Consider the following 12,091-nt stretch of genomic DNA (forward strand, 5'->3'; position numbering starts at 1 on the left):
GAACACATGTTTCTTTTGTTGTTTTTTTTGTTTGCCAGGCCTGATGTGTGTGCAAAATGTTATCACGCATGTTAAAAATTGACATATTTTATTTTTTTCATGGTGAAAAGTGCTTTGACTCAGCAACAACGTTCAAACATATAAAAAGCTTTACTTTTACTTCTCATCTTGATATCAATCGCACATTTTATTCATCGCATTTTTTGGGATATTATGTATATAATTCAATATTTTATTGAATTGTAATACCTTTAATATATGAGAATTGACACAGTCACACAAAACAGCATCTCAACAGCCTTTCTAAGGGATCAAATTGGAGTAATATAAAATGCCAACAAAGTGCAAATGAAATGGGTCAAAATAATGGGCTGACACACTGAGGTCGTTGTGGTTACTGAGAGAAGTCCAGTAATCATCGGTGAGCGCGACTGCTTCCGCCTTCTCCGCCTCCTGCAAGTCTGGAATGCGGGTTGCAATGGTGTATCTCAAGGACAATTCGTAAGTGCAGTCGTTGGACGCAATGCGAAGTATTTCAGCCAGACCGTCGTCCTCCACGACTTTGCTATGGCTTCGGTGAGTCTCTTTTTAGTTGATCCATCCATCGGTGCCTGTCGCATATTATCCATGGATGCCTGGGTATGACAAGGGGCTGGAGAATTGGCATCAGCGATGTGATTGGCCATCAAATGGTATTTTAAACTGGACGTGCTGCGATGGTAGTTCAGTTCACGATGGCAATACACAAAAATGACTTTGCTCTTATCAATGACACCATTAGGTAACTTAAAAAAAAAAAAAACTGCCATTCAGAATTTAATTTGCATAATTTTTACCACTCGCCATAATGCTTTTCGTTCCATAAACCGGCGAAAATTCCGCATAGCAAGCCCATGCAGGCGTGTCCTAAATTTCGCGTGCTTGATGTTTTTTTTCCGGGCTCGCAGCCGTCAGCGCTACGTCATAGGACTACATTGTTTATTAGGCCAATATGAGTCCTAATCGCTCGTTAAAAAAAATGACGGCGTAAAAGGGGGTTGGATTAATCCCATAATAATAACGCGTTTTTCTGACACCTTGTCAAAGAAATTAATTTGTCATATCAAGTTTCAAACTATGCTTACAGGTCAATAGAAGTTTTGCGGTTCAGAAGTAGCAGAAGTGTCTGCGCTGGCAGCAGAACAGGAAACCGGTCAGCTCAAATTTAGCAGAGGTGTGAACCAAAAGATGTCTTTTAAGATGAAAATGTTACTTATACAGGAAGCGCATGGACGTGTGTGATAATGTCTGAGTTCAAGTTTTCCATTCTGTATGAGTTGCATATTCAAATTGCTTTTTTGTGCCTGCAATAAAACCACACGGGAGCAGGAAGCTTTTAGCTTTTTCTCTGGGCCTTCTCACTGAGAGGTCCGGCGGACTGCTCCTCGCGAGTGACAAAGACAATCTTGGCTGGTTGATTCATTTGTTCAGGCTTGTTTTTATAGAAACTTCCCTGACATTAACTTGGTCCTTCGAGCCGAATGAAAACGTCTCTCTAATCTCGTTGCACACTTGAGTACAATGACAATAAAGGGATTTCTAATTCTAATTCTAATTCTAATATATATATATATATATATATATATATATATATATATATATATATACACACACACACTTGCATTCCACAACATATACAAGGGTAAGGAAACACTCCTAATGTCTGTCCAGAGGAGAAATAAATAAAAATGCTGCAATGATAGAAAATACTGAAATGATAAAATTACAGCATTGGTCAATATAAGTACACCATTGAATAAAAGTACAGCAGTCGTGTGTATTGCATCCGAGGACGGCACAATTGCACTAATGCCCGCCCGTTTGTAGAGTTGATCCAATGTTCTTGTTAAACAGTCTGACAGCAGCCGGCGGGAAGGAGCGGCGAAATCTGTCCTTTGCGCAGCAAGGGTGTAACGGTCTATCACTGAAGGAGCTGTGGAGTGCTTTAAGAGTGTCAATGAGGGGGAGGGCTGGGTAATCCATTGATGACAGTTTCGCCGTCATCCTCCTTCCCCCTACTGAGTCCACAGAGTCCAGGGAGGAGCCCAAGACAGAGCTGGCCCTCCTCACCAGTTTAACCAGCCTCTTTTGTCCCAGCCCGAGATACCTCCTGCCTAGGAAATCCACTCCATAGAAAATGACCGATGCAACCACAGAGTCATAGAAGTTCCTGAGTAGTGTCCACTCTGAACCCCAAATGACCTCAGCCTCCTGAGTCGGAAGAGTCTGCTCTGACCCTTCCTATAGAGAGCATCTGTGTTGTTGCTCCAATCCAGTATATTGTTCAGATGAACACCCAGGTACTTGTAAGCTGAGACCCTCTCAAGGTCTGTTCCCTGGATATTCACTAGTGCAGGTGGAGAGTGCCGACGCTTGCAGAAATCCACCACCAGCTTTTTGGATTTCCCAGCGTTGATTTGGAGGCAGTTCTGTTGACACCAGTCCACAACACCCTGAGTAAATTCTCTGTACTCCCGTTCGTCTCCGTCAGTGATGAGGCCGACAATCGCCGAGTCATCAGCGAACTTCTGCAGGTGACAGGTAGGGGTGTTGTATTTGTTGTCTGGAGTATAGAGGGGGAACAGGAAGAACAGTTCCCTGCGGCGCTCCCGTGCTGCAGAGAAGCACGTCAGACACGCAGTCCTGTTTTCACGTACCGTGGCCAGTTTGTGAGGTAGTCGTGGATCCATGTGATGAGGTGGTGGGCGAATCCCGCCTGCTCCAGCTCGTCTCCCAATAGGGTGGGCCGGATGGTGTTGAAAGCACTGGAGAAATCAAAGAACATGATCATCACAGTGCTCCCCACCTTCTCCAGGTGGGAGAGTGAAGTGTGGAGCAGGTAGATGATGTCATCATCCACACTGATGCCAGGCTGGTATGCGAACTGGAATGGGTCCATCCATTGTGGAGTTCACAAGGATGCGCAGATGGACGAGGACCAATCTCTCCAGGGTCTTCATCAGATGAGACGTCAGCACCACTGGTCTGAAGCTGTTGAGCTCCTTAGGATGGGGGGTCTTTGGTACCGGAACCAGGCAGGATGTTTTCTACAGCTGCGGGACTCTGCCCAGCTTCAGGCTCAGGTTGAACATGTGATGGACCATTCCATACAGTCGGTCTGCGCAGGATTTGAAGGGCTGGGAACTAATCCCATCTGGACCCGCTGCCTTCTTCGACTTCATCTTTTCCTCAACTGGTTCTTCACCTGAGATATTGTGAGGAACAAGGCTGAGCAGGAGGAAGTGCTGATTGCCTGATGTGGCGGGAACTGAAGACTTATTCTGCTGCAGCTATTCCTCCATCCTCATCCTGTAGGACCTCTTCCCCTCTCAGATCATCCTTCTCAGATGACGTTGCACTCTCTTCAGCTCTTCCTTGTCGCCTGACACAAAAGCCCTCTTTTTCCCTTTCAGGAGTGCTTTAATGTCCGGTGTGATCCAGTGTTTATCGTTGGAGAAACATATTACTGTCCTGGTGGATATGGTGTTCTCCATGCAGAAATTAATATAGTTTGTAAGAGTATCTGTTAGACCATTGATGTCCTCCCCGTGGGCTTTACTGAATACTTCCCACGCAGTTGTGTTGAAACAGTCCTTTAAGGGTTCCTCGTCTTCTCCAGACCATCTCTGAACTGTGCGTGTCACAGCTGGCTGCCTGCGGACCAGAGGTTTGTACACAGGCAGGAGGGCCACCAAGTTGTGATCAGCTTTGCCCAGCGGGGGGGGGGCGGGACAGTGATGTGTATGCCTCTTCGGTGCTGGCATAGAAAAAGTCCAATATTTTATTGTCTTTGGTGTGGTAGGTGACATATTGTGTGAATAAAGGCAGAGAGGAGGAAGGAGAGGCATGATTGAAGTCCCCAGCGTGTTGTGTTTGTAGCCGTGCTGTGTTTGTAGCCTGCTCACAGCTGCAGTCAGTACGTCACAGGCTGACTCACTGTTAGCAGAGGGAGGTACGTACACCGCCACGGCGATCACATGACTGAACTCTCGCGGGATGTAGTATGGATGCATGCTAACAGCTAGCAGCTCAATGTCCCGACTGCAAAGTTGCTCCTTAATCGTGACGTGCCCAGGGTTACACCATCTATCGTTCACAAACACAGCCAGCCCACCTCCTTTCCTCTTAGCACTCTCCAGTGTCCTGTCCGCATGTAGAATTTGGAACCTGTCCAATTCCATGACAGCGTCCGGCATTAGCTCTGTTAGCCACGACTCAGTGAACATCAGCAAGCTAGCCTCTCGGAAGATTCCCTCGTGCCGGGTTAGCGCCGTTAGCCCGTGCATCTTATTGGGAAGGGATCAAACATTCCACATAACGGACGAGAGAACGGGGTAGTATCGTCTCCTCCTTGCCCGGCGTTTAGCCCCTGCACGACATCCCCTTTCTTCTCTTCCTCCTCAGCTCGCAGGGGATATCGGGTCTCGCTCCGGGAGCCGGCGCGGGGTTAGCACAGAGTGCTAACAGCTGATCTCTCAAATACACGATCGATCCGTAGCAGCCACCAGCAGCAGCAAAATAACTGCAAGTTGAATGTCCATTGCTTCGATGAGGTAAAATAAATAAACAAGGTAAAGGTAAGAACACACGAAAAAGGCTCAACGGTGAGTCAGAGCTGCTAAAACAGGCTGCCACTCGTGCAGCGGCGGAGGCGGAAGAAGCTAAGCTGAAGCTGCACAGGCCCAGTGCCATGGCAAAATTGTGAAGACGGGGCATAGGACGTCATCGAGCAACATCTTTGACTTGCTGACTGCAAAGTTTGCTTGTGGTTTTTCTGATTAATTTCGTTTTTTTGATTCACTTGGATTATGCCGCCTCAAAGCCTTGCCGGCTTTTTTTTTCAACCATCGGGAGGATGGTGTGACAAAACATGCGGTTTTACACGAAAAAGACGGAGACCAGCTGTAAACATACATTGATCGAAAGCCATTATGAAAAGAGAAAGAAAAGATTAAATAACTAAAAATCTGGTAACACGCACAAACACACACCCACACCCGCACGCCTGCACACACACGCCCACACAGAACAATCATCCAGCGAAACATTACCATGTACCAAATAATTGTTGCAAAAAAAATTATATAGGCTAATGTCTGAAGAACCTCTGGGGCAGATTTTATGAAAATTTCTAGGTGGCGCAAGCGAGCTTTTTAAAGGAATCAAACTAAATAACAAAATAACTCTAACAGGATTCCACAGTTCCTTCAGTGGTAGACTGTTGCAACCCTCGCTGTGCAAAGGAGAGATTTAGCCACTCCATCTTGCTGGCTGCTGTCAGACTGTGTAACAAAAACATTGGGTCGACTCTACAAACGGGCATTGGTGCAACTGTTAAAGGATTTCATACATTTGACTATAAAGGATTTTATACGATTGACTACAAGTTACATCTATTCAGTTTAATGCAATAAAGATATTTACTGATTGTGCTTTAATTCAATGTACAATAAAAGGTCAGGGCAGGCTGTGTGAAATGCATGGGTGGCAGATGTTTAGTGCAGGACGAGCCGCACGTCTGAGAACTGGGTGTGCTGACGCGGAAAGTTCCAGACATTAAGGACATCCAGGTCCTGTTGTGTGAGATGGTCAGACGGTCGACCGTGAGAGCGGAATAACAGATCCAGTGGCTCAGGGGCAGTTGAGCGCACAAACAACTGCCTTGGCGAGCCCATGGGAAGAGCCGACACCACGCCATCCTGCGGGATGAAGATATCCAATAAGAGCAAGCTAAAGGTAGTTGCAGATGACACATAGCAAATAGGAGAGTAGTAGGATGTCTTTGCTTTGTTTTGTTGAAATGTATAAATGATCCTGGGCAACTGGGGGGGGGGGCGTCGTCCTCTGTTGGGTACAGATGCGCGCAGAGCTGTAATCGAGCCCCAGGCTTTGTACTAGATCTCCTGTTAGGAATAAATCCGCTCTCGCGTGAAATTGCCGGCTTCCTGGTCATTTCTCTCTCAAAACGAGCGTGCATAATTGTTGGATGAATGTAAGTCGTGTTTGGTTAATGGAGTCAGATAATAGTTAAAATTCCAACACTGTACAGTACCAGGATGAAATACTCAATACACACTACTTCTGTACTTTTATTCAATGGTGTACCGATATTGACCAATGCTGTATTTTGTTTACCATTGCAGTATTTTTTTATTATTGTAGTACCTTTTATCTTTGCAGTATTTTTACCTTTCCAGTATTTTTTATCATTGCAGCATTTTTATTACTTCCCCTCTGTACCATGGACAGACCTTTTCCCTCTGGACTATGGACTGACAGGAGGATTTGTGTATATACAAATATACTGTGTATATTTGCATAGGTTATACATACCTGTTATACATTAACAGGTACATTACGTCGTGTGACCTATATCTTAGCTGCTGTAACACTGCAAATTTCTCCATTGTGGGACTAATAAAGGCCATCTTTATCTTTATTATTATCTTTATCTTTAATTGAACAAAAAATAAATAAATTATTGATGATTTTGCCAGGCCGGATGCATGTACAAAGTTTAATGAGTTTTAGTTCACAATTAGACTCTCAAAAACAGCGTTGATTTTTTGGCGAACGGTGAGTCGCTACACTTTTTGCTAAAAATCACAAATTTCGTTCATTTTGTTGTTTTAATAACTTTCCTTCTGGAAGACAATTCAAAAGTGACAACAACATCAGTCGACAAAGGTCCTGCCTCCAGAGAATATTTTTTTTCCACCAAGTGCCCCCCCACCACTTCAACATATCAAAAGGTTGAACCTCACCATGGCTGATTTATATGATAACGAGGAACTGTGGAAGTGAGCAGAGGTACATAGATGATGATGAGAGGACGTGGCACACTGCTTCTTTGAGCATTGAACAAAGTGGCCCAAATAAAAGCACATGCCGCTCCACTATGAGCGCCATTCAATAAGAGGTCATTATCTGAAATCGACGCAAACTCACTGTCGCGCCAAACCTGGCGACTGCAAGCGGTGTCTGACAACACACACAACTCCTTGGGAGGCAACCCTGACACAAAAAGACGCAAGCTGGATAGAAAGAAGCTCATTTTGTTTTGTTTTAACGTCCTGAAGCTAATTGTTGGTATTAGCTGTGTCAATATCCTACTGTTAGCTGGGGAGGGAAGGGGTTGAATAAAGATCCATACCCAACTGCTTCCCGCTGTCAACCACCATCTGCCTCTTGAGTGTTGATACGACTTTAGCATAGCTAAATGTCCGAAATATAACCAGTCAGGGGTCGTTTCCGGATTCATGCCCTTCTGCTTCAGCCAGGGTAAGTGGATAATCAATCGGCACAGTATTTTCGATTTCGTGGAGGTGATCACATGAGCTTACGTTTGATAAATCCAAACCATTGTGCAGAACGCTTTTATACGTTCACAGGTTGAAGTGGACAAGAGTAGTGTGCATTTGCATTTTGGTGGCGATCGGTCGCTGTTTTAGACAACAGAACTGACAAAGTGAGCAATATTACCTCACTTGACTCTCTGTTTTGACGTAGACCGCTGAAACAGGGAAAAAAATTAAGTCAAGTTCAAAAGAAGGCGTGACAATTTGTCGTAAATCTTATCACACACATAAAAAAAAAAGAAAAAAAACAACCTTAAATAACTACAAAGTCTTTTAAGGGGGGCATTTCAGTACTGAGGTCATTTTTACATGCAAACCTATGATATAATACAATACAATACAACATTTATATAGCCCAATTCCATATGGTGTAATATAAATTCGTGGAAAATTCGAACACAAATTAAAACATAAACAATAGATACCAGAAGTGCCAATGTTAAGATATCCAAGTGTTCCTTTAAGGTTTGTGTGGTGGGACTTGTGTACAACCTTACACTGTAAAAGGCCATGTCTCACACATATTGAAGAGGATTGGATGAAGTGTAACACCTGCTGCCAATAGTTGCAGTATCAAAGTGCCCAATTCCTCTCCCCAAGATTCCTTTGGACATGAAGGTGGACTTGCTATCGCCTTGCCAAAAAGACCATAAATGTTAGAAATCAGCTGTTTCTTTTTCGGGTTCGAGAGCTAATAACGAACTAACCAAAGTTTCAGGTGGACGACTTGGGAATATGGGATTCTGCGACTTTATAAAATGACGCGTCTGAAAGAACAAGAAGAGGTGGGAGTTGGGCAGGTTGAATTTCTCAGAGAGCTTGGAGAAGGACATAGGGGTTTTTCATAAAGGTCTTTGAGTTTCATTACACCTTTGTTAGACCAAGCCCAGAAGGTCACATCTGTACACGAGGGCAAAAATAAATTATTGTTGACCATGGGAGCAAAGTCAGAGGCCTGAAAGTCAGAGGCCTTATCGACACCGAGGATTTTCCTAATCTGGACCCAAATTCTAATCGCGGCACTTATAACTGGACTACAAAAAAGGTGGTCAAAATGAGTTGAGAACAGATCAAGGAGTGACGACCCAAAGTCAAGAAAGAGTGTGTGCTGATGTATTTGATATCAACCCAATATAATACAAGTTTGGAACGTTGCAGGACCAATAGTAGAGTAACATATTGAGCTTTGGAAAGTTGCAGCACGACCCTGCTAATACATGGAGTTCTATTCCCCCCCAAAAATAAACTTATCAATAGATTGTGTGATCTGAAGAAGTCCCTCCTGAATAATACCACAATATGTGTCAAAAGATAGAAAATTTTGGGTTGAATGACCACTTTAATCAAATTTACCCAACCCGCTAGGGATATTGAGAGACCAGCCCATCTACCAAAGTAAGATTTGCATTTCTCCACAGCGAGGGGTGGGTGGACGGGGTAGATCAAGAAGTTTGATCGTTGAGTTGGCAATATGGACCCCAAGATACTTGAATCCATCTGAAGCACACTTGAAGGGGGGAAATACTGGGCAATAGGTTTGGCAGATGTGTTACCAAGAAAAATTTCACTTTTGTGAAAATTAAGTTTATAGCCCAAATATAACTCAAACGTATGTAATATTCGAGGACCACTTGGAGAGAGGCAGCAGGGTTGGACATATACAAAAGGAGGTTGACAGCAATAATTTATGAACCCTACCAGCTCGGGCAATGCCCCCAAACCAACCTCCTGACGCAACTGGATGGCCAAATGTTCAATCGCTATGGTGAACAGGAAAGGAGACAGAGGGCAGCCATGTCTAATTTCTCTGAAAATGGGAAATAGCGCAGACCTGAGATCGTTTGTAATGACAGAGACTACTGTGAAAGTATAAAATCGAAGCATCACATATAGTGGTGCGGAGACGACCTTCAGGAAAAGCTTCATTATACACCGTAGCAATTATTGTAAGGTTCATTTTTATTCATTAACAGCAGGTGAATTGTACTGCATGCAGTACACTCAGTCGCCACTAGGGGCACCATGTTTTTCCTTTATTCAATTTAAAAGGCTTAAACAGACAAAAAAAACTGTGAAAATCAGTTAGAGATTCCAAACTTCTATTCAAACACACACACAGAACACAATGTAGTTTTATGAGGTGAACATTTATTCTTTAAATAAACATGGGAGTAATTAGTCATAAGAAAACTACCTATGGTGAAAAGGGTGGAATGGAAGTAGAATATAATAGTGAGGTAAAAGAAAACAGTAAGAGCAATCAGAAATAAGAGCCCGTGTTAGTTTTCTCTAAAGTTGGACATGACTAACCTTACCCCCTTTTAAATAAATTCTAAGCACCAATTTTGTTTTGTACCCTGATAATTTGCACTCACTGATTGTCCTTGGGATGGATGAGCTGTGAGGAGGTCGTTCTGATTCGAGCCTTGGACTCAAGCTGACCACGTGGTGAAGACAGGAGGTGTCAAGAACAATTGGAGGTAAAATAAGAATGCAAAAAAGAAAAGGGCAGTGAAAAATGAAAAAAATTGGTCTGGCCTCACACGTTAAGACGTGCGGGCGTGGTGCACTCGGCTGCTTGACATCTGAGGCCATCCTGGGGAGGAGCACTGGACCGTGTTCTGAGTGCTTGCTGAGGCCAATGGTTTTGTTGGGCTCGGTAAGCATGCCTTTAGCTGCAGCGGGTGTCTCTTCATCCACGACACCGTGCCAAGACCCATGAGCACTTAACTCTGCTCATAGTGGAAAGATTCTTGAAAAACAGCACGTGCCAGAACAAAGGTCCCTGGCAGTGCACCCACTGGGTCAGGAGAGAAACAGAGACCACATGACACAGATGAGGCCACAAAGAGTAAGACAAAAGAGATTTGCCAAAAGAGAGTAGGCAAAAAAGAGCAAGTGACAGGAAATAGCTTCAGCTTTATACTCGGAGTTGGTCAAACCAGTCCTGCCGGCTCATGTGAGGTAGGGAGAGGTCCTCGTGGACACGCTTACGCAGTAAAATTTTGCAGTATTAACTAAAAAGGGGATATAGAGTAAATCACGGCCACATCTTTGGAAATATATTTTAAAATTATACTTTGTGTATAATAAAACTTTGAAACTTAACAAATGTTCAATCAATCAACGACAAAGGATTCAGAAGAAAAAGACACATTGTAAAGCTGTAACACTTCTCCCAATTAATCAATCCAGATAATGCACATTGAAGAACATAATCAGACATTTAACAGAACATGAAACCCATTTTCAAAATATAATAATAAGTGATTATCAAAATTGCACACACTAATTTTAAGTTCTGTCCGAGTTTGTTCTTCGTGAACAAAGAACAAAGGCCCTTTTGATGTTGTATAGTGTCACAGGATGTAGGATTTCAGGAGGGGGATGGTCCTTCCTGTCCTTTGCCAGAACTTAATATTTCCTGCTAGACACACAGTGGTAGGGAACAAAGTTTCTTGAGAATTGTATAGGTGTTCAGCTGGCGGGAGTCTATTATTATTACAACACTTTCTGAAGGACTGGAGCAATGGTCGCTGAAAATAATTTAAAGAACTCAGCAATGAAGCCACCTGGGTTGGGTGTCTTGCCGTTTGGAGTGCTGAGATAGCTTCCTTCTTCTTCTTCTTTTCCTTTCGGCTTTTTCCTTCAGGGGTCGCCACAGCAAATCATAGATTTAAAAATGAAATCAGTACTAAAATGCTCCCCCCAAAAGACTGTAGTGATTTCCGGGCTTTTTTTGTGATTAAATTTACAAACAATTGGCCCACCCCCTTTTGGAGCTCGGCTTGTTATTTTTTTCAGGTCACAGCAGATTACGTCACAGCAGTGAAGCAGCATGGTAAAATTGCTGCATTGTCAGTTCTGTTGTCTAAAACAGCAACCGATTGTCACCAAAATGCAAATGCACATTACTACGCCTCTCCACTTCAACCTGAGAAAGTATAAAAGCTGGACAATAGTTTGGAGGGATTTACATCAAACATGAGCTCATAAAATCTCCTCCACAAAATCCAAAATACTGTGATCATCTCTCGTCCACTTACACAAGCGGACAACAACAAGAATGATCACACAAACCCGACAGTTATATTTCGGAAATTTAGCTACGCTAATCTTTTGTTCAGTGTGAGGAAGAAGCCAGGCATCGATGTTTACACCTCACACTTCCCATGGGTAACAAAAGCTGTTGGTCGCTAAAGAGACGACATTAGCGCCACAAAATTAGCTTCTTCTGGCGACATGGTGCCGGGGGATGCCAGGCAGTTGCCACCCATTTACGTTCACGTTGCCCACCGCTTTCAGCCAAATCATGAAGCCCAGGCAATGTTGGAGTACCGGCACGTTGGGATTCTCGCACATCAGAATTGAATAATCCAAATTATAATGTGGATCAAGTTACAGCAGCTTTTGTTGTCAAGGTGATTAAAAACTTTTAAGTAAATTAAAAACGGAAAAATACCTCTGATTTTGTCAGGCCTGATGGGTGTACAAAGTTTTGTGAGATTTCATTCATGATCAGACCATCAAAATCACCATGTTCGTTTATTGGTGAACTGTGCATTGCTACGCCCACAGCGTATTGCATGAAAATGACAAATTTCTTAATTTGACATCATGAAGGCCAAAATACTCTTCTGAGCAAATATAAGGTAGATCTTGTTCACCTGTTAGGAGAAAAACATCAAAGAATT

General features: G+C 43.4%; 1 protein-coding gene across 3 annotated transcripts in view; it reads right to left on the bottom strand.

Moving 5' to 3' along the window:
- Positions 1-12,091, bottom strand: part of LOC148335920 (vacuolar protein sorting-associated protein 4A) — a 173,045-nt gene that overhangs the window by 49,160 nt on the left and 111,794 nt on the right. The window contains exon 10 of one of the 3 annotated variants that reach the window (XM_088298436.1): positions 5,423-5,738. The exons of the other annotated variants lie outside the window; for them this stretch is intronic. Within the exon in view, the coding sequence (XP_088154562.1) occupies positions 5,535-5,738 (204 nt within the window). The 3' untranslated portion in view covers positions 5,423-5,534. Of the gene's footprint in view, positions 1-5,422; positions 5,739-12,091 lie in introns of those variants that run through there. 3 annotated transcript variants of the gene reach the window in all.

This window comes from Idiotropiscis lumnitzeri, chromosome 6 (genome assembly GCF_059441095.1).
Source record: "Idiotropiscis lumnitzeri isolate Australia: NSW breed Sydney's pygmy pipehorse chromosome 6, RoL_Ilum_1.0, whole genome shotgun sequence".
In the NCBI taxonomy this organism is placed as follows: Eukaryota; Metazoa; Chordata; class Actinopteri; order Syngnathiformes; family Syngnathidae; genus Idiotropiscis; species Idiotropiscis lumnitzeri.